Source organism: Ochotona princeps, chromosome 6 (genome assembly GCF_030435755.1).
Source record: "Ochotona princeps isolate mOchPri1 chromosome 6, mOchPri1.hap1, whole genome shotgun sequence".
Lineage (NCBI taxonomy): Eukaryota > Metazoa > Chordata > Mammalia > Lagomorpha > Ochotonidae > Ochotona > Ochotona princeps.
The window spans coordinates 6977127-7005121 of NC_080837.1; the positions used below are offsets into that span (position 1 = coordinate 6977127).

A 27995-nucleotide genomic window follows, 5' to 3' on the forward strand; every position below is an offset into this window, starting at 1 on the left:
ATTGCTCCTGGGGATTTAAAAAAAAGATTTATTTGTTTATTTTTATTGGAAAGTAATATATACAGAAAGGAGGAGAGACAGAGAGGAAGCCAATCTGAAGTCAGGAGCCAGGAGCTTTTTCCGGGTCTCCCACACGGTTGCAGAGTCCCAAGGCTTTGGGCCGTCCTCGACTGCTTTCCCAGGCCACAAGCAGGGAGCTGGATTGGAAGTGGAGCTGCCAGGACACGAACTGGTGCCCCTATGGGATCCCAGGCATTCAAGGTGAGGACTTTAGCTACTAGGCTGTCGTGCCAGGCTTGGGGATACTTTTAAAAGTACTGTTACTAAGGCCAGCAAGGTGGCATAGCAAGCTAAGCCTTTGTGTACTACAGAAGAGTGCTAGTTCAAGTCCTGGCTGTTCCACTTCCCATCCAGCTCCCTGCTTACAGCCTGGGAAAGCAGTCAAAGGTGGCTCAAGCCCTTGGGCCCCTGCATCTATGTGGAAATCCTGGAAGAAGCTCCTAACTTTTGGCTCCTGGCTTCAGATCGGCTCAGCTCCGGCCATCGTGGCCATTTGGGGAGAAAGCCAGTAGATGGAAGATCTCTCTCTTTCTCTGTTTCTCCTTCTGTGTAACTCCACCTTTCAAATAAAAATTAAAATATATCTTTTAAAAAGCAAAAAGCAAGTACTACAAAAGAACCATGAAGTCGTGCATTCTTGTGTTTGGTGCATATTTTTCCTAAGACTATACAGACATAACACTCCTCACACATACACAAAATAGAAATCACTTTTATAAGTATAAAAGCTGACAAATCATAATTTTTGAAAACAGTAATAAATTGTACAATGAATAATAAAGCTATGAGAAAAAATAACAGTATGAACAAATACAGTAAAAGGACAGATGGTGAAGAAGATACAACAGGTATTTGAAAAAAAAAGCTATTTAAAGAGTTATGAATCATTTGAGCTAAAAGAACCCGGTTATGAGAAAAGAAAACCATTCTGAAAGAATACAAGGCTAGTCAAAAGGTTTGGGGAGAAGTTGAGTGAAAGATAAGTTGATATACGCTTGCAATGGGGAAATCTCAACTGAACTTGAGCTGTGGTTATGCAATAAGGTGGAGGAATCCACCATGGTGGGAGGGTTTGGGGAGGGGTGGGGAGAACCCAAGTATCTATGTAACTATGTCACATAATACAATGTAATTACTGAAGTTAAATAATAAATAATTAAAAAAAAAAAAAAAAGAAAGATAAGTTGAAGGGAGATGGCTAGAATTGTGGTGCAGCTGGTTAAGCGACTGCTTGTGACACCAACATCCCATAATAGCCCTGGCTGCTCCACTTCCGATCCAGCTTCTTGCTAATGCACCTGGGAAAGCAGTGGAGGACGGCCCAAGTGCTTGGGCCCCTGCACCCATGTGGGAGACCTGGGCCTGGCTCAGCTCTAGTTATTACAGTCTTTTGCAAAATGAATTAGCAGATGGAAGATTCTCTATCATTCTGCCTTTCAAATATCTATCTATCTATCTATATATCTATATAGTGTATTTGGGTGAAACGTTTTGACATCCATGTAGCTTTCTCATCGCATGCGTTTCATGAACTTTTTGAGGGTCCCCGTTATGGATGAATTCCAAAAATGTTTTTTGCACCACCATAAACTTACTATTCCATTTGATTTTCCCACAAACTTAAAGCGAACTTTCTGGAGCTCCCTCTCATTCCTTGGTGTCTGAAGGCAGTGGTTTTGAAAGGCTGGACCCCCAGCATGCCTGCACTCCCTGCTCCCTGCCCAGCCCCTCTCCTAACTAAAGGAAGAAATCTGCACCCAAATAGACGTTCCAGTTGGGAGTGCGGCAGAGGTTCATTGCTGGCAGCTGGCGGCCTTCACCGTGGCCTTGTCCTGGCTCTGGCCTTCCATCCGTAGTTGTATAAACTTGGGGAAACCAACCAAGGCAAGTGCGACTCCAGGCTTCCCCAGCTCCAACCTTTAAGAGATCCCTGGGCAGGTGCCTTAACTCGGCCCACCGCCTCCATCCTCCGGGCACCCACAGGTCAGCTTCCACAGGTCAGTCTCCACAGGTGGGAGCTGACCTCAGCTCCGTTCTCACTTCTCCTGACACGTTCCCAGTGTCAGTGCTGCCTCCTTTCCTCTGTCTTCCTCCCTGATTCCTCTTTCCTCTGATTTTCTCCTGGTTCCTTTGCCAAGTGTTCGTTTAGCATCAAAATGAAGAGCTCCAACCCAGATTGTGTTGAAACTGGCTGGCCAGGAGCGGGATGGGGTGGGGGTGTGTGTGGGGTGTGTGTGTGTGTGTGTGTGTGTGTGTGTGTGTGTGTAGCTTGAGAGTATCTATCCCTCAGTGTTTCTCCTGTCCCCACTCCAACCCCATATCCTGGCCTGCCACAGATGTTTCATAAAAGCTTGTTGAGTTGACAAAGAGATGGTTCCTAGCCATCAGAGACCCTGAGGAAATTCCAAATGAGCCCCCAGCATATTTGGGACATTCTTGGGGTGGGGGCATGCACAGGAACCCCATATTCAACAGGGTCCTGAGGATAGTGTTACTGGATAAATAATCAGGCCCTGGCTTCTCCATGTTGGACAGCCAATCCCGCAGGGAGTTGGTTTATTTCAAGAAGCCAGCAGCAGGTGGTTGGCTAGTCCCAGCTGCTTTCCTTCCCATCCAGCTCCCACTATGCCCTGAGAGAGCAACAGATGATGTACCCCCAGAGCCTGGTCCCTTGGGACCAGGTGGAAGATCCAGACAGAACTCTGCTCTTGGTTCAGCCCCAGCCATTGCAGCCAGTTGGGGAACAGAGATCTGTTACTCTTACTCAAATCTTTTTTTAAAAAGTGAGTCTTTATAACGGTTACAGTGGAAGATGGGAAGGCATAGCGCACAGGGCTAAGACAGCAATCCGTCCATTTCACACATATCTTCCACGGGTACAAGGGTACAGAGAGTGAGGCCAGAGCCGGACTGCCCAGGGTCAAGGGGCAGGTGGCGAGCAGTAGTCACAAGCCTGTGGGCGGGGCCCGGGCGGCCCTTCCGAGCAGCTGACTGGTCCTTGCGGCCCCGCCCTTCTGCCCTTCTGCCAATCGCGGACGCCCTTCGGCAAGCGTGCCGAGCAGAGCCCGCCAATGAGAAGAGCCGAGCGGGGCGGGCGCTGCGTTGTTGACGCGAGCTGGGCTCGGGCCGACCGGGTGGCCTCCGGCCCGTCGGGGCGCGCAGGCCATGGCGGAGGAGCAGCCCGACAGCCTGGAGGGCTGGGTGCCGCTCCGCGAGGACCTGTTCGCCGGGCCCGAGCGGCACCAGCTGCGCTTCCTCGTGGCCTGGAACGCCGCGGAGGGCAAGTTCGCCGTGACCTGTCACGACCGCACGGCGCAGCGGCAGTGGCGGCGGCGGCTGCGCCCCGAGGAGAGCCGGCCGGAGCCTGAGGAAACCGAGGCCGCCGCGGGGCCCCCGCCCAGCTGGGCCGGCCTGCTGTCGGCAGCCGGGCTCCGCGGCGCGCACCGGCAGCTGGCGGCGCTGTGGCCGCCCCTGGAGCGCTGCTTCCCGCGCCTGCCGCCCGAGCTGGACGCGGACGGCGACGCCGGCGCCTGGGGCCTGGGGCTCGGGCTATGGGCGCTGCTGTGGCCGGCGCGCGCGGGCCCCGGCGACGAGGAGGCGCTGCACGAGCTGTGCGGCCAGCTGGAGCGCTACCTGGGCGCGGCGGCCGACGGCTGCGGCGGGGCCACGGTGCGCGATGCGCTCTTCCCGGCCGAGGCCCCCGCGGCCGACTGCGAGGGCACGCGCGAGTTCCGGGAGCGCACGCTGCGCGCGCGGTGGGCCGGGGCGAGCACGCGGCTGCGCCAGGTACGGCCCTGGGGGCGCGCGGGCAGGGACGGGCGCAGGTGCACCTAGAGCCTGGCCCAGGAGACGCTGGACTGTTGGGAGCTAGGCTAGGCGCTTAGCTGTTACCCCTTGCACGTCGTAGCCAAGCCAGAGAGGTTGGTAACCGGAAGTGCCAGAAATACCGAAAGTAGAACTGAGGATGAACTCTTTCCCGGTAGGGATTCCTAGCCCCAGACGTAGCAGAGGCAATTCCAGGTGGTGCGAGTTGTAGGGTCGATAGAGGAATGGAGGCACATGTTGGTTTCCTGCCCTAGGATGAAGGATGGCTTTTAGTGTGAACTGGTTTTTGCTTTTAAGTAAGAAAGACTTGTCCATATGGATAAAACCTGGAGGAAGTGAGCTTTATGCAACGACTGGGAATAACAATGGCAGGAGCTTTGAGAGGGTTGGTGAGACTGAACAACAATTCAGTAGAAGCTAAGGGGAGGGAGAATTACAGTTATCTACAGCTTACTAGGAAGAGCCACCATGTCCTGTGTTCTGTACCCTAGACGTGTCCTCGCACTCTTTTTAATTTAAGACTTATTTCTTTATTCAAAAGGCAGAGTGATACGGAGAGAGAACAGTCCCCTGCTTTATTCCCCTGGTGGCCACAACCACAGAGACTGCCAGGCCAGGCCAAAAAGCCAGGAGACTCCATGCTGTTCTCCCATGTGACACAGACCCATGGACTTGGAACATCTTGCATTGCTTTTCCCAGGCCATTAGCAGGGAGCTGGAGCAGAAATGGAATAGCCGGGATAGGAACCTTTGCCCATACGGGATGCCCGGGATCCCAGGAGGCGGCTTAACCCGCAGAGCCGCCTCTTGTTATGGACTGCTATTCATTGCGGTGATTTCTCTGAGCTTTCTGCTGAGGAAGCATAGGAGTGTAATTCAGCTTCCTTTCCAAGGCTCAGTTATATCCTCCGAAACTGAGTGTGGAATGATTGAAAATGGCCTTATAAAACAGTTGGTTTGGTGCTGTGTGTCTTATGGGTGAAGATCTGAACGCTTGGTGTGTGTTGATTTTGCTTGATGATAGGAGGAGACCACTTCTAAACATTTGTTTTTGAACATTGGTTTCTCGCTGAGAGAAGAGGTGTCTCCTTAAGCCCCAGGACGGGTGCACTTCTGTGGGAGAAGTTAGGCCTGCTCACTTGAAGGGCATTCAGAGCTGTGGCACCGTTAGCGTAGTCGGTACTGCGCACTGTCATCTGGCTCACCAGGTCATGGGCTTCTCAGTGATGGAGGCAGACAGATACCAGACCTTGACCATGGAATTGTGGATCTCAGCACCATTACAATGGCCAGAAGAGGCCGTATCCTCAGATTAGATCGGTTGCTAATATGTGAAAGGAAGCTGAATGTTTTTGCCCTGGACTTTTTCTGCATAGTCTCAGAAATAAGGTAGAAAAGTATCCATTGTTTTAAGTTATTAATTTGTGTATGTTTTAATTTTGTTCAGGGAATCTTTTACTTTAAAAAAATATATACTACTATTATTGCCTTAAGAAACTGTGGCTGAAAATAGGTCACTTCATCCTTAAGTAGAAAGATGGGACTAGAATAAAAATGGTATTTTTTTGAGAAAAGTTTCTATATTGTTGCTTGATTTTTAGTTTTCCCAATTGTGATTTCTTAACAAATGAGTTTCTGTAGGTTATAAACCACTCAGTTTTCCAGTTCTTTCTTTTTTTATGATCTTTATTTTTTTTTAAAGATTTGTTTATTTGTTTGGAAGAATTAGAGAATAAGATCTCCTGTCTACTGGTTCACTTCCCAAATGGCCACAATAACCAGAACTGGGCCAGTCCAAAGCCAGGAACTCCATCCCCATCGGGCACATAGATGGCAGGGGCCCAAGTCCTTGGGCCGTCTTCTGTTGTTTTCCTTCAGTGCATTAGCAGGGAGCTGGACAGCAAGTGGAGCAGCTGGGACTTGAACCGGTGCCTATATCGGGTGCTGGTGCTGCAGTTGGCGGCCTTATGTGTTAGGCCGTAGTGCCGGCCCCTCAGCTCAGTCTCTACCCTGGAGCAGAAGCAGGGCCCAGCAGGGCTAGAGCCTCAGCTAAGACCCTTCAGTGCGCCTGCTCGGCTGGTAGCCTGGGGAACTCAGGGAGCTGGTGTGCTGGAGAAGTACCTGGAGACGTCTCCACAATGCCTTGCTGGGCTTTGGAACATGCAGATAACACCTCCTGAAAGCTGTCCAGCTGGAACAGTCACGCGAAAAACTATCAGCCACAGTCTGCCACTCAGAAACAGCGTTATCGATGGCTCTTTCAGGGATCTATGATGCGGGCGAAAGCAAGTGTTGCACTCTGCTTTCTGCCACATTTAATGGTATAAAAGTCCCCATGTTAGTAATGAGTCTTCCAAAGCACAGTGCTGCATGTCCACAGTACTATGGCTAGACCGTATGTTATCTAGTCAGTCTTGTTTTTGTTGTAGTTTTGTTTTTAATCTGAGAGGCAGAGAGGCAGGCAGGCAGGGAGCTGATGGGCAACCAGGTCACTCCAAATGACCTACATGGGCTACAGCTCAGCCAGGGGCTGGGAGCCAGGAATGCAGTTGAGGTCTCCCATGGGGGTACAGGAACCCAGTTTCTTGAGCCATCCCTGCTGCCTCCCAGGGTGGACGCTAGCAGGAACCTGGAGTCAGGAGCCTGAGCTGCGGGTCGAACCTGAGTGAGCTAGACCAATGTCCTGGAGAACAGTTTTTCAATATTTAATCAGTATTGAAAATTGATGTGTTCAAGTTGAGACCATGGAGGTTGCTTTTGGTATGTCTGACCTTAGCAATAGGGGCCCGAGCTTTCTCCACATTTTGCCTTCCAGATTCTCCAAGGACATGAAGAAGCCAACACCATGGTAGCATTAATGAAGGTTTACCAGGAGGAAGACGAAGCATACCAGGAGCTGGTCACAGTGGCAACCACGTTCTTCCAGTATTTGCTGCAGCCATTCAGGGACATGCGAGAAGTTGCAGCTTCATGTAAGCTTGAAATTTTGGTATGTTGTCGATCTATTTAATTTTATTGGTTTAAGGGTCAATCCATATGTCCACGCTTATGCTTACATGATATTATTAGAAATAATAAATTTATATATTTTTTTCTTCTTTAAAACTGTTTATTTTTATTTATTTGAAAGACGAAGTTACAGAAGAAGAGAGAGTGAATGAGAGAGAGCACTTGGACCGTCTTCTGCTTTCCAGGCACCTTGGTAGGAACCTGGATTGGAGGGGGTGCAGCCAGGAATTGAACCACATAGGATGCTGGTATTGGAGGCGGCAGCTTCACTTGTTATGCCACAGCGCCAGCCCCTAAATTTATGTTTAACATTGAAAAAAGGAAGACATTTATATAGGTCATCTTTGAAAAAATGTTCATTTATTTTTATTGGAAAGTCAGATATACAGAGAGGAGGAGAGACAGAGAGGAAGATCTTCTATCCGATGGTTCACTCCCCAAGTGAGCGCAATGGCCAGAGCTGTGTCGATCCGAAGCCAGGAGCCCGGAGTTTCTTCCGGGTCTTCTGTGAGGGTGCAGCGTCCCAGACTGCTTTCCCAGGCCACAAGCAGGAGGCTGGATGGGAAGCGGGGCCGCCGGGATTAGAACCGGTGCCCATATGGGATCCTGGCATATTTAAGTCGAAGACTCTAGCTACTAGGCTATCATGCCAGGCCCTCTGTATAGGTCATTTTAATACCTTCAGATTTCTGCACATTTTTGGAAAATGTGCAGAAAGTTTATTTGAAAGCCAGAATGACACATAGAGAAAATGGTCTCCCTTCTATACATTGGTGCATTCCCCAAAGGTGGCAGTGGTCAGGGCTGGGCCAGGCTGAAGCCAGGAACCCAGGACTCTATCAAGGTTTCCTAAGTTGGTGTGTGACCGGGGCTCAAGCACTCAGGCTGCCCTCTGATGTCTTTCCACGTGCATTAGTAGGGAACTGGATCGGAAGCAGGGATTTGAACCAGTATTTTCTAACGGAGAGCTGATGTCATAGGCAGTGGCTTAACGTGCTGCACCAGTGCCATCTCCAGATCTCTGCACATTGGAAAGGGTATAGAAGCATTTTTTCACCCGATGAATAGTTTCTGATGGGATGTTTATTTGTTTCAAAGATCACAGACAGATTTCTCAGAAAATTTAGACAGCAGAACCCTAGTTCGTAATTTAGTAATCTAAGAAACGCTGGCATCATTCTTATTTCGTAACACTGGTAAGAAAAGGCATCAGTATTATCCTGATGTGCCAGATTAATGCAGTTCCCCCAAGGAGTTAAACAACCTGCTGTGTGTCTCAACAGCAGCTGGAAGTGGGTGACATCAGCGGGAATTCTCGATGGGCTGTCCTTTCACACCTCCTCACGTGGTCCATGTTAAAGGTGACATTAGGGAGACTGTCCCTGTGGTTGACATGCCAGTGTGGCTGTGGATGGAGCTGTTCTGTTTGCTCTTGAACATCTGTTCTTGGGAGAGCCTTCACCTCCTGTGTGGGTTTTTTTCCCCCCTCTCTTTAAACAGAAGTGTGATTCCCAGATCATACCCTGACGATGTATGATGTCATGGTTTTCTAGGGTTTGCTGCGTTTGTATTAACCATCCTCCCTGTCTAAATCCAGAATGCTTGACCCCCAGTAGAAGCCCCCTGACCCTCAGCAGCATCTTCCCTGCTCCTGCACACCTCCAGGCTAAGCCGCCATCACTCCTTTTCTGCCTGCTCCTGACTTGGCTGTCCAGGACCACTTTTTACATAAATGGGATCAGAGAACAGGTGCTCTGGTGACTGACTGCTTACAGGTCACCCACCTGTAGCATGGGTAGGATTTCATTTCTTTTTATTGACAAATAATATTCATCATATATAGAAATACCATCTTTTTCTCATCTATCCCTAGACTTTTGAGTAGTTTCCACACTTATGTTTTTTCTTTATTTTTGACAATCTTTACACAGTTGTTTGGGCCACAAAGGGTCAAGGGCTACAGGAAAGTGGGTAAGGCTATTGTTTTCACATTATTGCTTTTTTTTTTTTTTTGTATCTGGAGTAAAGGGGGAGATAAAGGGAGAAGTCCCTCCAGCCTCCCACCCATCCCAGGTCCCCGATGTGGGGCATGCTCCAAGGGCACTGCTCAAGAGGTTTTGATAATTCAACAGTTCTGAATTACTGCCATTCTTGCCATTCCCAGCACAATGAAATTGCTGCAGAATCCACTGGTTGACATAATCCACCTTAGAGTTTCCGTTTGCCCAGATTTTCACTGCCATCATATGGCTGGGTTAGTTGATTGAATTGTTCTGTCTTCCATCCTCTGTTGTGGTACCAGGTGTCCTCTGCAGGTTCCGATTGACTGCCATATCCTCCATGTGCACCTGGATATGGTGTCCACATCTCTGTCTGAGCCTCTGAGGAAACTCAGCTTTGACACATGCACTCCATGGCAGACCATGGAACCTGCACTTGTCTTCATGGTTAGGGTTCTGAGTCTGAGGTGTTCCCAGACTAGATTCTTGTGTGTGCTTGCCAGTACAGGTTCCGGCACATTCTGTCACCCCATTCAGCTGGTGGTTGCAATTGCTGGGTTGGTTCTGTTTCCAACTCTATCTTCCACTGGAACCAATGGGTGTTGAAGTCCAGCCTGGTTCTGCCCAGCACACACTTGGCTCTCACACAAACCAGTGGGAGCTGCAGCCTAGTCAGAGTGACCCACAATAACCTCCACCAGGCCTGCCCCTACCCTGGTTTGCCAGTATGTGCAGCAGACTAGTCCAGTCTGTCCCACATCCCATTCGGCTCTTCTACATGTCAATGGGCATTGAAGCTTAGTTCCATCTAACCAGCTCCACTATCCAGCCCACACACGTGCTGGTGGATGCTGTTCTGACCAGCCACCCCTGCCCCAGTCCTGGTTTTCATACTCTGCAGTGGGAGTGGTAACCCAAGAGGGAGGTTCCACACTTTGTTATTATGAAAATATTGCTATGAACATCTGTGTATCTTTGTTTTTCCTTTTTTTAAGATATGATTTGCTGGGGCCAGCATTGTGGCTCAGTGGGTTAACCCAATGCCTGCCAGTGCTGTCTCCTGTGAGATACTAAGGTTTGAGTTCCAGCTGCTCCATTTCTGGCCCAGCTCCCTGCTATTGTGCTTGGGAGAGCAGCAGAGGGTGGTCCACATACTTGGGCCCCTGCCACCCACGTGAGAGATTTAGAATTCCTGGCTCCTGCTTCAGCCTGGACACGCCTGTGCTGTTGTGGTCATTGGGGAACGAACCAGCAGATGGAAGGTCGATCTCTCTCAAATTGCTTTTTAAAGAGTTGGATAAATGAAGATTTATTTATTTGAAAGAGTGACAGAGAAGGAGAGTTATGGATTGTTATGAACAGAGAAAGAGTGAGAGGCACAGGGAGTAGAAGTGGAGCAGCGAGTGCCGCAGGGGATGCTAACATGGCAGGTGTCAGTTCGGCCTGTGGTACCACGACACTGGTCCCGCTGAGTGCCCAATGCCGGGCAGACAGGTTCCCATTTCTCTTATGTGCTCTCATGGGGGGTGGAATTGCTGAGTCATACACTTAGCACTGAACAGTCCAAAGAACTGCTGGATGGTTTCCAGAACATGTTCACTCATTCACGTCCTCACGGGCAGCGAGGGAGGGCTGCCGTTGGCGCATGTCTTAGCTGACCCTTGTTGCTCTCTTCCTTACCATAATCAGCCTGGTGGGCATCAAGTGGTGTCTCCCTGGAGTTCTGATTCGCATTTCGTTGTGCCTACTTCTCATGTTATCAAGCCACGCCTTCTAGAAGCAGAACCAGGTGCCGGGTGTAATTGTGGTACCTGTCATAATTCAGGCCCTCCTATCATTTTGCTGTAGGTTGAGTGACTCAGAATCAATAAGATGTTTTTCTCATAGTCCTGCAGGCAGGGAACCCAAGTTCAAGGGCCCAGCAGATGTGCTGTTTGGCGAGGGCTGCTTCCTGGTCTGGAGATGGAGCTTGCCATGGTAGAGCCTGTGTCTCCTTTCTAGAAGGGCATCATCCCCACCCGCCATGACCGTTCCAACCTGTTACCCACTTACCCTCAGAGACCCTGTCTCTGAATTCCACTCCCCTGGGGAGGACACAGTGGTCAGTCCATTTCCATAATGTCATAATTGTGAATGTAAGGTTTTTTTTTAAAGATTTGAAAGGCAGAATTACACAGAGACAAAGAGATCTTATGTTTGCTGGTTCACTCGCTGAATGGCTGCAATGGCTGAAGCTGAGCTGATCCAAAGCCAGGAGCTTTTATCCAGCCTCTCACACAGGTGCAGGGTCCCAAGGCTTTATGCCGTCCTCTGCTGCTTTCCCAGGTCAGAACTGGGGAGCTGGATGTAAAATGAAGCAACCAGGGTATGAACTGACGTCCATATGGGATGCCAGACTGCGGGTAGAGGCTTAGCATACTATGCTACAGCACCAGTTCTGAACACATAGGTATTTTACATGACTTTATTTTGCTCTTTAGAGAAGAACAAGCATTGGTCTGTAATTTCTTATCTTGTCACCCAAAGGAATCCCAGAAAACAGCTTGGTACCAGGTCTGATGCTTTCATTTCCCCAGTTGTGTGCTGTTATTGACAGGTAGAAATGACCCAGCATTCCTATCAGGAAAAGTTATTCTAGAAATACAAACAGAAAGTTGTTTTGTTTTTCTTTCTTTTTTTTTTTTTTTTTAAAGATTTTATTATTGTTGGAAAGCTGGATATACAGAGAGGAGGAGAGACAGAGAGGAAGATCTTCCGTCCGATGATTCACTCCCCAAGTGAGCCGCAATGGGCCGGTGCGCGCGGATCTGAAGCCCGGAACCTGGAACCTCTTCCGGGTCTCCCATGTAGGTGCAGGGTCCCAAAGCCTTGGGCCGTCCTCGACTGCTCTCCTAGGCCACAAGCAGGGAGCTGGATGGGAAGTGGAGCTGCCGGGATTAGAACCAGCTCCCCTATAGGATCCCAGTACGTTCAAGGCGAGGACTTTAGCCGCTAGGCCACGCCGCCGGGCCCTGTTTTGTTTTTCTTTAGGGCTCACAGTATACCCTCTGTTTCCCCCCAGGCAGTGCCTAGCTTAGAGCCAAATACCTATACTCCATAAGGGATTACTGATGAATAAACATTTAATTCATCAATCTCAGTAGTAAAAGCAGTTCAGGCCACACTTGTTCCCAGCTTCCTTCTGGTTTCCCAGCGGCTCTCTCAGCACTGTGCTCTCTGTCTAAGCCCGTTTTCCCTTCTTTCCATGTAGAAGTCTCTGTCTGAGGATGAGCTGGGTCCTAAAAGGGTAGCAGCCCTGCAGAAGGAAGCCCAGGAATGGGCCCGGCAGGCGGAAGACGCTGTCGCCTCCATTCAGGATATCACGGTGAATTATTTCAAGGAGACAGTGGCAGCGCTAGCAGGTGAATCCGAGGGGCGGTCCACGACGGGCCTGAGCGCCGCCTCAGCTGTGTGGGGGCGGGGACTTCAGGGAAGGAGGCGCAGAGGTAGACCCTCGGGGCGAGAGTGATAGACTTCATTCTGCCTTTGTCCAGCTCACAGAGGATGGCCTTGGGCAGTGGTGACCAGAGGGAGATGAACAGCAGAGTCTGAGTGCCTTTGAGGAGGGGGCTTGCCCTGAAGTCTGAAGAGCAAGGGGAAGTGGGATTGGCGGAAGGTGAGGGGTGAGGGTGAGGAGAGAAGGGGTTGCGTTTACAGGAGAGGCTGGCGGTCCAAGGGCTTAATCGCAGCTGCAGCAGGTTGTGGCTGTGGGAGAGAAGGCTGGCAAGAGGCTTGGGCTCTGGCTGTGTGGGGCTTCTGCAGGCTGTGCTCTAGGATGTCAGAGCAGCTGCCCCTGCTAGGTGGCATCATGGTTTTATTGTCTCTTTTTAAGTGGAGCACCTAAAATTCTATTATATTAATTATATTAGAATTATATATAATTATATTAATGACTAAGTATTACTTTTGTGGTGGTTAAAAGTTATTAAAACAGTTTTTATATTAAGAAAAAGATGTTTTGCAAGTAGCATGACAAGCAGTAAGCCAAGGAACAGCTTTCCTTAGTTGAATGAGTCGTAATCCTATTTTATTGTATGCATTCTAACCCAACAGGAATGCAGAGGCAAATGGAACAGGATAGGAAGAGATTTGGCCAGGCCACCTGGGCCACAGCCGCTCCCAGGTTGGAAAACCTCAAGCTGATGCTGGCCCGAGAGACTCTGCAACTCATGAGAGCCAAAGAGCTGTGTTTAAACCAGCAGAGAGCTGCCATTCAGGGGAAGGTAAGACCAGGAGGAAGCCCAGGTGACTTGGCTTTAAGAATACGCTTACATTTTGAGACAGGCCCTGGCTTCCCAGGCACTGTTGGAACGCTTGCTTGCTTCTCCTGCTGACTGCGGATAAGAATCCAAAGCCAGAGCAGGAGGGCTACAGAGCTTCCTTCTGGTCAAGAGGCTTTGGAAATGCCATGTGCAGATGACTCATGCTGCGGACACGCTGAAGTTAGTTTGGAAACAGGCAGTATACTTCAGATCTACCCGGCCCGGTTATCTGTTATCTGTCCTGAGATCATAGTCACTTCCCTTTGTTCCTGTAATCTTACGACTTGAAGGCAGGAGCAGCCCTCAGTGCCCACCTCAGCTGGCTCTGGCTGCATCGGCAGAACCCGAGATGAGCAGCTTAATCCGCTCCATTGCGAGAGCCCCACTTGGGGGAAGCCACTGACAGGCTAATGTGGCAGGTGGTGAGGCAGGCACCAGAGCAGGTGGGTAAATTGCATTTGTGGGGGGTTCTGGGGAGCTTGGGACTGCCCCAGAGCACCTCCCCTGCACATAATCAAACCTGATGACCACCTTCAAATCCTACCACACTGGGGACGAGGAATTCAACATAGGAATGTTGATGGGACACACATAATTCAGTTCATTGCAACACCTCAATGCCATTTATTGTTCTGAAGACCTAAATGTCTTCATCAGTTTCGAGGACGAAACAGGATTTGAAACATGTTGAATAAAGCATTTTTGCCTCACTAGATGCAATACAAAAATGCTGCTTCTCCCTGTTTTTTGCTTTATATTGAGTACTGAGCAAAGAATAGAAAAGAGCTAGAATGCTTCGAAAGTTTGCTTTTAACATGCTAATTATTTTGACTTACTCTTTTTTTTCCTCCATGAAAACAAGATAGAAGATCTTCCAGAACAAGGAAAAAATATAGATATTGTAGATGAATTGGAAATACAGTTTTATGAACTCCAGTTAGAACTCTTTGAGGTTAAACTTGAGATATTACAAAATGAAGAAATGCTGCTAACTACACAGTTGGACTCTATTAAAAGACTTATAAAAGGTAAGTTTGATATTTATGTGTATGGGTTAAAAAGTTTCAATTACACATACATTGATCATATTAGCAATTATTTCTTATAAATTATCTGTTACCTCTCCTGAGACTTCCCAAATAAAATTCCCCTTCAGTCTCTTTAGTACTCAAATAATATGATCATGGTTAAATACATGGCAAAACAAAGAAAAAAAAAGTGATGTGAACCCAGTCCATTCATCATTGACAGTATGCAGTGTAATGTTTTAGTCTTATATGTCACTGTATATAAATAGCTATCAGATCTTTTAAGCCAAAATGATATGTCTTGTTCCACAACCTCTATTTCAGCTAATTCATAATAACCATCTTTCCATTTGAAGAGGTAGTGAAAAGGCCCACTTTTTCATGGCTGCGTAGTATTCTGTTGCATGGATCTACTGTGGTTCCCAGGTTTTCGTAGTTTTGAACAGTGCACTGGTCAGTTTTCCTTACACATGTCCATTTGTGTATATGTGGGGGAGAGGAGTGGAGAGATTATTTCTTTAGAATACATTTCTAAGGAAATGGGTCAGGGACAATGCATATCTTACATCTTAATCTATATCTGTTAAAAACAGCACTGAGATATGTATTTCCCTCTCACTCATGTTATTTTCTAATTTCTAAATTGCACACTACATCATGGCCCTGGTCTAGATTGTACGAGATAACCCGTGTCAGCAGAGTCTTGTGAGGGTAAATGTCTTCCCATTGCGCAGGCCCTCATTCTGAGCGGTTGCCTACTTGATAGGGGAACAAATGCACCATCTCCTTTCCATGTATTTACTCGCATGTGATACTGTCACCAGCTGACCGACCTGGCTGTGGGCTGTCTCTGTCCCCCGGTAACTTGTGTGGCTCCTGGGGCTGCTATAGCCTGGTTCCATGACCGTATTTTGGAAGTACATGATGGTGCTGGGTCAGGCCAACACCTCCTTGGTCCCCTACTTCTCCATAAGTTTGCTGACGCTCTCACCTCCTTTATTCTTCCAGATGAACTTTAGAGTCACTTGGGAAAGTTCAGAGCAAACCCCCAAACTCACTGGAACCTTGGTTGGGATTTTGCCTAAAATTAGAGGTTACTGTGGGGAGAATTATCGCCTTTGCAAATTTTGACTCTTCCCACCCAAGAACGTGGTATGTCTCTCCATTTATTTAAATTTTTTCCCCCTCAAAATTCCTTCAAGTCCAATAATTTCATCCACAGAGATCCTGAACATTTAGTTTAATCTCAATATTCAGAATTTTTACAGTCATTTCAAGTTATACACATTTAATATGTTAGGGAAAAACAATTTTAAAAAAAGTTAATCTGGGCCCGGCATGGTGGCCTAGCGGCTAAAGTCCTCGCCTTGAATGTGACAGGATCCCATTTGGGCACCGGTTCTATTCACTGTGGCTCCACTTCCCATCCAGCTCCCTGCTTGTGGCCTGGGAAGGCAGTGGACGACGGCCCAAAGCCTTGAGACCCTGCACCCGTGTGGGAGACCTGGAGGAGGTTCCTGGCTCCTGGCTTGGGATCGGTGCAGCACTGGCTGTTGTGGTCACTTGGGGAGTGAATCATCAGATGGAAGATCTTCCTCTCTGTCTGTTCTCCTCTCTGTATATCTGACTTTATAATAAAAATAAAACAAATCTTTAAAAAAAAGTTAATCTGAAAGGATGTACCCCAAATGATTCATAGCCTTTTCCTCTGGAAATAGGACTCAGAGGGTGTAAGGACGGAGGGAGAACATGTCTTTCTTTGTTTTCAGGGTTTGGATTTGTTGCAGTAGCATGTACTTTTAAATCAGTGTGTAATGGAATTTAAATACCATGAATGTACCTGTTGCTGTGAATGTTAATGATGCGCTGTCGGTTGGAATGTGCTTTTGCTTTTGGAAGGCAGTGTCAGCTAAGGAAGTGATAGAACTGACACACAGACTTACTTCTACCCCCAGGGCAGCTCATAGCAGTGGAGTGAGTGCAGATGGAATCCCGGCGCAGCCCCTCAGTGGGGGGGACAAGCTCGAATTAGGGAATGCTATGCCACCATTAAAATGGCGCCTCCTTTCCCCGGGCAGCCCCTCAGTGCAGAGGGTGTAGGGTGGGGAGGGGAATGTGCTCGGGTTAGGGAATATGGGGATGCTGTCTCATAACTTGGCTGACGGGACGTGAGAGTCAGCCCACTCGTCTGAAAGTGCCAGCAATGGCTCACCCTGGGAGTGGCCCAACTACAAGTAACCCTCAATTTGCTAGCATCCAAACATTTTTGTTGTGATGGTATTATTTTTTTGGTAATAGAATGTCTTCCCTCAAAAAATCACTTGTGTATTTTTTTTCTTTTTTAGAGAAAGAGAATGAAGTCATCTATTATGATCCATGTGAAAATCCAGAGGAGCTGAGCATGGCAGAGCGGGCGGGGGTGCTGCAGGACAAGCAGAGCGTGGAGGTGCACCAGCTGAGCCAGCGGCAGAGGCAGCTGGAGGCGAGGCGGGGCAGCCTCTGTGCCCGAAGGGCCCGACTCAGGAACCTGAAGGTGGGTGCTGGGGCCACCTGTCCCTGCAGCCCCTCCCCGACCAGCTGTGGGGTGGGTGCTGTGGCGTTGCACCTGAAGATGCGGCTTGGTGGGCTCCTCCCATTTCCAACTTTCTTTGTTTCTTTTGGGCCCCCAGCCTCTATCATAATCTCTAGGTTTTAATGAACTTACTCAGTGTACAGGAGCTTTTAAAGTCACAGTACATGGAAACTCTAATAGTCAACGGTAACAAATCCTAAATGTATTTTATTGTGAATTGTTGATTATGAAAAATCAAACTTAGATATAATCCAGTTATTTTATATTTGAATGAATTTTTTTCGATAAAAATTGTATATATTTATGGGGTACCATGTGATGTTTCCGTTTACATTGTATAATTTAAATTTTGAAAGCATATTTCCTTAAACATGTGTGGTGAAGACAGAATCCTTTAATCCTCTTTTCTAAAGTTTTAGTGCGTTAGCTTTTTTTTTTTTAAAGATTTATTTATTTTTATTGGAAAGTCAGATATACAGAGAGAAGGAGAGACAGAGAGGAAAGATCTTCCATCTGCTGATTCACTCCCCAGGTGACCTCAACGGCTGGAGGTGAGCTGATTCCAAGCCAGGAGCCAGGAGCTAGGAGCTTCTTCCAGGTCTCCCATGCATATGCAGGGTCCCAAGGCTTTGGGCTGTCCTGGACTGCTTTCCCAGGCCACCAACAGGGAACTGGAAGGGAAGTGGTACAGCTGGGATGCAAATTGCAGCCCAAATGGGATCCTGGCACATGCAAGGCAAGGACTTTAGCCACTAGGTTACCATGCTGGGCCCAGCCTTTTTTTTCTAAAGATTTATTTATTTATTTATTTAACTTTTTCCATTTTTTAATTATATTTTTTATAATCTTTACAGTTAATTAGGGTAAAAAGGTTCAAGGGCTACAGGAAAGTGGGTAAGACTATTATTTCCACATTGTTTCCTTCGTGTATCTGAAGTAAAGGAGGATTTTAAGGGAGAAGCTCCACTCAGCCTCCCACCCACCCCAGGTCCCTGATGTGGGGCATGCTCCGAGGGTCTTGCTCAAGTGGTTTTGATAGTTCAAGAGTTATGTATTGCTGCTAATCTCACCACTCCAAGCATGATAAGGTCGTTGAAGAATCCACTGATTGACATAGTCCATCTTAGAGTTTCCGTTTGCCCAGTTTTTCACTGCCAACATAGGGCTGTGGTGGTTGACTGACTTGTTCTGTCCTCTGTCTTTTCACGGCTAGGGTTCTGAGTCTGGCATTTCGATTGGGGGATCCCCAAAGAAACTTAGTCTGAGGTGATCCCAGACTAGATTCTTGTATGTACTAGCAAATACAGGTCCTGGCACATTCTGTCACCCCAATCAGCTGGTGGTTGTAATTGCTGGGTTGGTTCTATTTGCAACTCTATCTTCCACTGGAACCAATGGGTGTTGAAGTCCAGCCTGGTTCTGCCCAGCACACACTTGGCTCTCACACAAACCAGTGGGAGCTGCAGCCTAGTCAGAGTGACCCACAATAACCTCCACCAGGCCCACCCCCTACCCTGGTTTGCCAGTATGTGCAGCAGACTAGTCTAGTCTGTCCCACATCCCATTCAGCTCTTCTACATGTCAATGGGCATTGAAGCTTAGTTCCATCTAACCAGCTCCACTATCCAGCCCACACACGTGCTGGTGGATGCTGTTCTGACCAGCCACCCCTGCCCCAGTCCTGGTTTTCATGCTGTGCAGTGGGAGTGGTAACCCAAGAGGGAGGAGCCCACTATATCCCTTCTAGGCCACTCCCACTCCTGGATCATGCACTCTCCAGGTGGTTCTGGAGTTTAACTTGACAGAACTAGCCCCCAGTGCCAGCTTCTGCCAATTGATGCTGCGGCTAAGCCCAACCAACCCTCACCCACTTTACTTTTTGTTTGCACCAGTAGGAACAATCAGCCCAGCCTGACTTTTCCTTGATCTAGTTCACATGAGGTGCAAAGGTGTTGTAGCCCTGCCTAGTCTGGTCTGCCCCCATCTCAGCTCATGCTCTCCAGTGGGAGTAGCCGTCCAGCAGTGGAGCACCCCCATATTCTGCTTCCTCCCTTCCTGGTTCTCATGTGTGCTGGCTGGGCGCTGTGGTCACATCCGATATAGGTTACCTCATCTTGGCATTCCGTAATGCGCACTGGTTTTTTTTGTCGCGACTGAACCTGGCTCAACCCACACTCTGTTTTGGTGCTCGGATTTGCCAGTAGATGATGTGAACTGATTCAGCTTGGTCAGTCCCCGACCCATGCTAAATGTATGCCAGGGGGTAACTTTCCATGGCCTGTTCTGGGCTGTTTCCTTTAATGCTTCTTGCGCTTATCTGCAGGGTGTGTGTCCTGCCAGAGGAGTTGCCCAGGCTCCTCCATCAGAACCTCTCCTAATGCCAGATTTCCCACATATTGATGGGTCCATGAGCCAGCCCTACTCAATCCACCTCCTATCCTAGCAGGAACAGTGGCTTTTCCTGACTGACCTTCAACCCATTCTGGTTCTTACTGTTGGATGTTTCAGCCCAGCCACGGCTTGTCCATACCCACATACAGCTCACACATGGCTCAGTAGGGACTGAGACCTAACCTAGTCTGTCCCACATCTACCCTGGTCCTCCATAGCACCAAATGGTGTTGGAGTCTAGCCCAGCTTGGTGCATCCAGTCCCAGTCCACACTTGTGCTAAGTGAGACTACAACCGTATCCTGATCAGAACGCAGCCTCCATTCCAGCCCCGTGCTCCTTGGTGGGAACCTCTATCCAGCTAAGGTTAAGGTTCCCCCTTAACTTCCCAACCAGGCCTATTCCCAGTGATAGATTGCATGCATGCCAGTGGTTGCTCTGACTCAGTTTGGCATAGCCCCTCACCTGTCCTGCCTTTGCCTTAGATGCTGTGGCTTAGTGTCCCTGGCTCATGCTGACCAGTAGGTGTAAGAGCCTAGCTCGGCATGACCTGTGCTCCATCTTGATTTCTAATTTAGCTTGTGAGCTAAGGTTTGCTCAGTCCTGTCCGATCCACCCACCCACACATTAGCCAGCCATTGGAGATGCTTTACCCAGCTTGTCCGACCCCCAGGTCTGGACCGTGTGTTCACCAGCGGGAGCTATGACCCGCCAGGGCAGTTTCCCAAGTTCTCCACTTGACCCACTCCCAGACCCAGTTCTCATACATGCCAGTGGGTTTTAGGCCAATGTCCGGCATACTCTGGTCTTCCATTTGGCCTTGTATGAGCTGGTGAACGTTGCAGCCCGGCCCACCCCACACCCTATTTAGGATGCACATTCTGGTGCTGCTGCCTTGACCCGCCCAGACTGTTGTTGGTTCCTTTACTCGTGAGTGATGGCAGGCTCCTTGGTCACACCTAGTTTAGTCTATCACCCCTTCAACTCGAGCTAACCAGTGGGGCCAGTATTTCCACAGGGTTTGGCCCACATATTCGAATCTACCCCCAGAAATGGTTCTCTCGTGTGCTAGTTAATGTCATGGCCCTGCCTAATGTGACCCTTCTCCTGATCCATGATCATGTCAGGTAACAGGTATGATCCTGCTAGACAAGCCCCGAGCCTTAGCTTTTGCATGGACTGGTGTTTGATGGTCATCATTGTTCTAAAGATTTGTTTTTATTTTTATTGGAAAGACAGATTTACAGAGAGAAGACAAGAGAGACAGAAAGATCTTCCATGTACAGTTTAGGCCCCAAGTGGCTGCAGTGGCCATTTTGTGCTTTTCAACATACAAAATAAAGTTTGTTTGTTTTTTTAACCCACTGCACTGTTTTGTACATATTAAGGTTTTTAAAAATTTTTTTTGGATTCAGGAAAACTGTAGGTTCTTTTGTGGAGGACAAAAAACATTTATTACTCCTCTGTGCAAACAGATACATTTAAAAAGTTGCATGAGTGTGTTGGGGTGTGTTGGGGTTGTGTGAACTGTGGCTTCAGGGTTTAGGGGCTGTTCCTTAGCTGACCTGAAGGGATACACACAGGGACTCCTTGAACCCCCTAGGCACTGGGGCCCATGCATGGCCCTGGGGAAGTGTGGTGAGGTAAGGAAAGGTGCCTGCTGCCCTGGCACCTGCTTTCTGGTGCCAGGACTGGAAGTGTCAACTTGCAGCCTCTGGGGGAAGTTGGAGGAGCCCTTGCTGCCAAGTGTTGAAAGCTTAGGAACCTGGAAGGTTTTGAGCGACAGAGCCTAGGGAGCTGGGGCACTCGGCCACTTGGCAGTCACGTGCTCTTAGGCTTATTCATTTATTTATTTGAAAGGTAGACTGACAGAGAAAGAGATCCTGTTTACTCCCCAAATGCCTGCAGTGGCCTGGGCTGGGCCAGCATGAAGCCAGGAGCCCAGAACTCCATCCAGGTCTCCCATGTGGCTGGCAGAGGCTCAGATACTTGGGCCGTCTTCTGCTGCTTTCCCAGGCACCTTAGCAGGAAGCTGGGTCAGAGCAGAGCACTCAGGATTCCAGCTGGCAGTCTGATATCGGATGCCAGTGTTGCAGCTAGCAGCTTAACTGGCTGTGCCACTGCACTGGCCCCCTGAAGGAGGACCCTAACAGTAGTAGCAGATCTCTTGATTCTTACGAGGACAACATGGCATCGGTCACAGAAGGTGCCTGGCACTGACCCTGAGATCCGGAACACACTGCATGGTAACCCTGTGTGTGCGTTTTTCTGCACACACATTAAGGGTCACACTGAGTGGCTAAGCACGGGTGAGATCATTTTTAACATCATTTTCCAGTGTTTGTAGGGAGGTGACCCCAGTGCAGGTACATATGGGAATGTTAGTGTTTACAGCATCACTGGGGCATGTGGTTAAAATGAGCACATTGCAACAGGCTGAAAGCACCCATGCTGGGCTGCAGCGAGGGCTGCCTGCCTGTCCTGTCAAGGCGGGTGTACTGCCCATCGCTCAGAGCTCTCGGCTGACTGCTAAACAGCCAGCCGCATGGCGCTGGGTGGGGGCACCAGCACCACGGCCTCTGGTGTCAGCATTTGCCTGGAGCAAGAGCCCAAATGCAATTGCTTTTTTTCTGTTAACCTGTGCTCCAGCCCCGGGTAGTATTTAAAACCTTCTGGGCGATCTGTATTATCTCACCAGGACCGATGCAAGGAAAACCATCGGCTCAGATTGCAGCAAGCCGAAGCAAGTGAGAGATACGCCCGGCAGCACCATGGCATTCAGAAGGTGAAGGGCTCGGTGCCATGTGGAAGGGGCCCCCATCTCTCCTCGGGACTGGAACCCCCAGCTGTGGGTCCCACAGTGCCCACGTCTACTGCCTCCCAGCCTCCTGGGTCCCCAGCTGTTGCCACCTCCATCCCTCTCCCGCTTCTGCCCACAAACTCAGGCCACCTTTCTTTGCCCACAAATACAGGGTACATTTCTTTGCCAAGATTTATCAGATGGTAATTTTGAGTGACTTACAACGACATGTTTGTTTCAATATAGAAAAGAGACAAAATAAGAGAAGAGGAGCAAAAGAAGAAAGAATGGATCAACCAGGAACGCCAAAAAACACTCCAGCGATTGAGAGCATTTAAGGAGGTGAGGTCGGGACGGAGTCACATCGCATGTGCTTGCTTGCTTTTCTTTATTTTGAATTTTGAAAGAGTTATAGAGAAGAAGAGACAGAAAGATCCTCCTCCACTAGTTCACTCCCCAAATGGCCACCATGGCCAGAGCTGAACCAATCCAAAGCTGGGAGCTGCTTCTGGGTCTCCCACTTGGATGCAGGGGCCCAAGCACTTGGCCCGTCTTCTGCTGTGTTCCCAGGCACATTAACAGGGAGCTGGATAGAAAGTGGAACTGCTGGGACTTGAACTGGCACCCTTGTGGGATGCTGGCATTGCAGGTGGTAGTTTTACCCACTATGCCACAGCACTATCTCCATCAGCCACCTTTTTTATTGAGGAGAAAAAAACATGAGATATTATGAACATGGAATGTTGCAGAAATACCATCGGATGTGGTATAGCAATTAAGGTCAACAGAAGATCAGCACCTCAGAAAATGTGCTATGGGCCCGGCGGCATGGCCTAGAGGCTGAAGTCCTCGCCTTGAAAGCGCCAGGATACCATATGGTCACCAGTTCTAATCCCTGTGGCTCCACTTCCCATCCAGCTCCCTGCCTGCGGCCTGGGAAAGCAGTCGAGGACGGCCCAAAGCCTTGGGACTCTGCACCCGTGTGGGAGACCTGAAGGAGGTCCCTGGCCCCTGGCTTTGATTGGCACAGCACCGGCCGTTGTGCTCACTTGGGAAGTGGATCATCAGATGGAGGATCTTCCTCTCTGTCTCTCCTCCTCTCTGTATGTCTGACTTTGTGATAAAAATAAATAAATCTTAAAAAAAAAAAAGAAAGAAAATGTGCTGTGAAAAGGTCATGGTTCCTAACATCACAACACGTCCAGGTTCTTCCCTCCCCACCTTCCTGAGTGGCACTGCCCACACCCTCCATGTTTAGACCAGCCTGGAAGGCTGTGATGGCTCAGCTGCTGCCCAAGTGCTCTGTTTGAAGTAAACGGGGCCAGCATTGTGGCACAGCCAGTTAAGCTGGTGCCTGTGACAACTGCATCCCACAAGGGCACCAGCTGGTGTCCTGGTTGCTCTCTGATCCAGCAGAAGATGGTCTGAGTCTTGGGCCACTGCACTCACGTGATCAGGATCCCTTCATCTGAACCAGAACTGAAAGGAGAAAAGAAGGGCAGGCACCATGGCATAGTAGGCTAAACGTCCACTGTGGCATCAGCATCCCATACAGGTGCCAGTTCGAGTCCCAGCTAATCCGTTTTTGATCCAAATCCCTGCTTATGGCCTAGGAAAGCGGTAGAGGATGGCTCATGTCCTTGGGCCCCTGCACCCATATGGGAGATGGGGAGGAAGTTCCTGGCCCCTGGCTTCAGTCTGGCCCAGTCCTGGCCTTGCAGCGTTTTGAGGAGTGAACCAGGGATGGAGGATTTCTCTGTCACTCACTTGTTACTCTGCCTTTCAAGTAAGAAGTCTTAAGAGAAAAATAGGTTTTCTGAAAAGAAGTAAATAAGAACTTATGGAAAAGTATTACTGAATTCATTGACTAGATGAGAACCTGGAACAGGCATTGGAAGGACAGAGGCTGAGGCCTCTAAGGGCAGAGAGCCACGCCTGCTCACGTGCCCTGTGTGGCCTGTGCCGTGGGCATTGTTTTGGACCCTGACCGGCAGAGCTGTCCACGCCCGGCCCTGTGCTTTGCCTCGTGCACTCATTGTCACTGAAGTCTTAACCTGGTGACGTGAGCCAGCAGTCACCCAGGGCCGCTGCCCAGCCCCACCCTGGAATGCGGATGTAATCAGATGGGAGTTGGGGTCAGCAGAATGATTCAAAGGGAGATAGATACGTGAATATCTGAAGAGAGAGAGAGCACTGCCTGCCAGTGGTGTGGACAGGGAGGAAGAGGCCTGAGGCAGCCATAAGGCCATCCTTTGTCTACTTGGTCCTGACTCAGAGCACAGAGCGGGGGAGCTGGGGGAGCGGGGGAGCCCTTCCCAGCAGACGACCAGAGCGTGGATGGGGTGGGCAGACTGGGTGGCCACGCCCACCCCCACTCCTCCCAAGACCAACAGGTCATGTGGGCCTCCTGAGAGTTTGCATCCATACAAGTTTCTTTTCATTTCCAGAAACGTCCAGCTGGGTCTGCACCAAGAACCTCCTGCTCCAAACCCGTAGCCCCAGACCCGTCGGGTGGCCCCTCGGCAGGGACACCTGCTCCCCGAGCAGTGCCAGCGTCCCCACGAAAACCCACAAGTGCGCTCTCACCTCAAGTCAGTAACGGGAAGACCTTCCAAGACCAAGCCTGTCTCGGAAATGGCCCTGCTCCGGTTTCCGTCACAGTTGGTGACCAGACATGCTCTGTGTCCCCTGAAGGACTGTCACCACCACCTCAGCCCCCTCCTTGCTCTCCTCCCCCACCCCCGCCACCCCCACCGCCGCCCCCACCTCTGCCGTCTTGGTCTCAAGCTCATCCTAATCCACACTTCTGGACCTCAGTCCAAGATGACCAGCCACTGCCTCTCGTGTGTGAGCCACCTGCCCTGAGACCAAGTGGTGCCCCGCCCAGCTTTGGGGGCCCAGGTAACTGGGACTGTGTCCCTGCTCTGCTTTGCCACGTTAGAAGCCAGCGTCTGTACGTGCTGCTGTAGGCCTAGCCATGAGTGGCACTGTGGTATTGCAAAGTGTGTCTAGTCTGTGTGTGACAAGCATGGCCCAGGTTGGCAACCCCATCTCTGTGCTCCCAGTGACGCACACGAGGGCTGTCCGAGCTGACAGAGTCCCTGTTTCAGTATTTATTTATTTTGGAGACTTTGATTTCTGTTCCTGGGGCATTTTAAATTGAGCTGCTCACCAGTTAGCTTACTGTTGCATCTCTCTGCATGGCACTGCAGAATTAGCTGGTCACATCTGCAGCAGAAGCATTTGGTGGCCGTCCCCAGGAGGGACATTAGCTAGCTGTCCTTCCTGATTCGCTGGCAGAGCACGGGTGGAGTGTATCAGGCAGCGGCTCACAAGAGAGCTGGCCGCTCTGTGTGTGTTAAGTCCACACACGCACTGACCCCGGGTGAATATGTCCTGGCTGGGCGAGGGCTCTGGTGTCACTCGGGATTCTAATCATGGACTTAGACATCGTTGGGGACACTGTTTATAATACTGCAGGGGTGGGTGGGGAGTGTCTGGCCTGTGAGCTGTCTGTAAAACCTCTCAGATGACCTGGTCTGGGCCGGACTCAAAATTGGCGACCCCTGCCGCCGGCTGGTTTGCTAAGCTGATCCTTCTGCATGGGCCACAAGGATGTTACCATCTCCCCCTCCCTCCTGCTCTGCCCACCAGGCTGTCACACTCAGGGCTGCTGCTGTGGCATGTCAGGCGCCTGGGCAAAACGCCCAGGTCTAAGCACCCCTACCTGGAACGTACAAAGGTCCTGTGACAGCTGATAGGTGTGTCACCAACGTCAGGGTTTCTCTGAACCTACAGCTGGAAATGCCCACAGTTACCAGGGAGGGGAGCCCAGTGATTGGTCCCATGAAACAGCAGAAGGAGCTGGAGCCCGTGTGCCTGGCGCCTGGGAGGTGTCTGGACAGGGGCAGATGTCTGTGGGGTACCCCACCCCTAGCCAGACTGCTGTGCGCACAGCTGTGGGAAGCCCTGAGCCACTTGCAGCCCACATCCCCCTTCCAGTGCCGTACAGTGCCCCATGGGAAGAGTGTATATTAGCACCAGAGAGGGCCCTGGACTGTGGAACTTGTCTACTGTGCTGTGAGTTGCCATCTAGACCCAACAGGCAGAATCTGGCTGGTGGCCACGGCATGGCCTTCCAGTCCTGAACTAGGACTGGCTGCTTCCCCTGGCAGTGGCAGTGGTGGTGCGGGCTCACCCAGAGGAGGTCTGAATTAGCGGCTGCCATCTCCCTGCCGGGCCCAGCAGGTGACTAAAGGGCTCTCAAGTTAGCAGAGTGTGAAATGAGCTCCTCCTCACCCTGCGCTTTGAAACGCTGATCTCATTTGCGTTGTGACAGTGTACTTCACACCTAAAGTGGAGTGTGCAGCGGGCTGGGGTACTGGCGGTAGAATCACACTCCCGGTGCCCGGGGCACGGTGCCAGGCCCGCCCTCCCAGCTCACTGAGCTCCTCTGCACAAGGCTGCTCTTTGAGCCTCTGCCAGCGAGTATGGAAATCTCACTTGGCTGCACAGAATGACTCATCATCAGCTAATACCCCGCCCCCCCCAAAGCAAAGTCAAATTCAGCAGGCTACAATTCAAATTAAAAAAAGCGTTCTCAAGTGGGAAGCAAGGAGGAGGGGACTGTCCAGGGGCAGCGATGTGGCGTCCAATGGTTCCAGGGATTTCCAGATGGAGCAGACAGACCTTGGGCCCTGCAGGGCTCCCACTGGACAGGTATGGGCCAGGTACCTCTAAGTGGTCCTGGATTTGAAGCAGCCAGTGTTGCTGTCAAGCCATCCTGGAGCCAAGTAGGTGCTTCCTGCTGAGCCGGCTGGCTGGCAGTCTAAGCGCCGGCTCAGCGGGGCAGGGATGACTTGTGGAACTCATGGTGCTAGGCGAAGGGACTGGACTCCCCCTGCAGCGCTGGGAGGGGGGAGCGAGTCAGAATTTCTCCTTTCTCTGGGTCCTCATTCCTGCTCTTGCTTCCAACGTCGCAGGCTCAATGGAAGAGGTGCTGGCCTCCCTGAGGCACGGCAAGACGCCACTCCGCAAAGTGGACGTGCCTCCCGCCGGGCCCCTGCCCCAGGCCACGGTCAATGAGGACATTCTGGCTGCCATAAGGCAGGGGGTGAAGCTGAAGAAAGTGCCTCAGGACTTGGGAAAGTGCCCCAGTGGCGTCCAGAAAGGTACCAGCGAGCTACAGAGGAGCATCCAGGCCGCCCTGCAACGTATCAAGAGGGTGGCAGCCGACTCGGAGGAGGAGGACGTGGAGAACCCCGGCGAGTGGGACCAGTGACGGTGACCTGTCCTTGCTCCGACTGGGGCGGGACACGCCGCACACACATTGCAGCTTTTATTCCATGGTGCAGTGTGTTGTGTGGCGACCACTGGCAGTGCCCGGGCCCAGCGCAGTCGGACTCAGTTCACTGTGGGTGAATCCAAAAGGCGCTCTGGCCACCCTGGCGGCAGCACAGTCGCACTGTGCGACTCTAAATATTTAAATAGACTTTATTTTATGTATCAAGTCCCTCACAATAAAGAACTATGATGCCCTAGCGCCCTCCCTGCCTATGTGACCACTGAGGCAGGGGCACTGCCCTGTTTCCTTCTGGGCTCTGTTCTCTGTGTTAACACAGGAATGGGGGAGGGCATCGTCCTCAATCTGCCCCTCACCTCAGCCCTGACTTCAGTGCTGGGCCTCCCCTGGGCACACCCTCCTCACTCACAGGAAGTCCTATCTGACCTAGTCTTCCTGCACCCAGGGGTTGCTCTCCTGCCGGGTGGTGCCCCCTGCTGGCCACTCGCAGGGATGTTCTCTGGAGACCAGGGCAGGGGCAGGTCACACAGGTCAGTCCCAGGCAGCTGTCCTCTCCCTGTGCCCCTGGAAAGAACATGCGTGGTGTTCCCAGAGCGGCAATACCAGAACCTGGCAGGTCTTCCCCTGCGTAGTTTGAGACTGGGGATGGCTTCTGTTTGAATTGCAATTTCCACATCTTGAGATGCTGGCGAGCTCACTCGGGTAATT

At 50.3% G+C, this 27995-nt stretch overlaps 1 protein-coding gene across 1 annotated transcript; it reads left to right on the forward strand.

Annotated features, from left to right (window-relative positions):
- Positions 1–3169: 3169 nt before the first annotated feature.
- WHAMM (WASP homolog associated with actin, golgi membranes and microtubules) lies at positions 3170–27652 on the forward strand. The gene is made up of 10 exons (XM_058665523.1): positions 3170–3846; positions 6701–6874; positions 12145–12295; positions 12987–13156; positions 14058–14223; positions 16569–16756; positions 21884–21970; positions 22232–22327; positions 24433–24886; positions 26968–27652. Exons 1-10 carry the CDS (start codon positions 3226–3228, stop codon positions 27264–27266), a joined length of 2406 nt encoding a protein of 801 aa, XP_058521506.1. The 5' UTR covers positions 3170–3225; the 3' UTR covers positions 27267–27652.
- The last annotated feature ends 343 nt before the right edge of the window (positions 27653–27995 follow it).

Excerpts from the sequence above, each read along its gene's own strand:
- WHAMM (XM_058665523.1), top strand. The coding sequence starts at position 3,226 with ATGGCGGAGGAGCAGCCCGACAGCCTGGAGGGCTGGGTGCCGCTCCGC. Across the intron at positions 3,847-6,700 it reads CGAGCACGCGGCTGCGCCAG|ATTCTCCAAGGACATGAAGA; the intron begins GTACGGCCCTGG and ends TTTGCCTTCCAG. Across the intron at positions 12,296-12,986 it reads GACAGTGGCAGCGCTAGCAG|GAATGCAGAGGCAAATGGAA; the intron begins GTGAATCCGAGG and ends CTAACCCAACAG.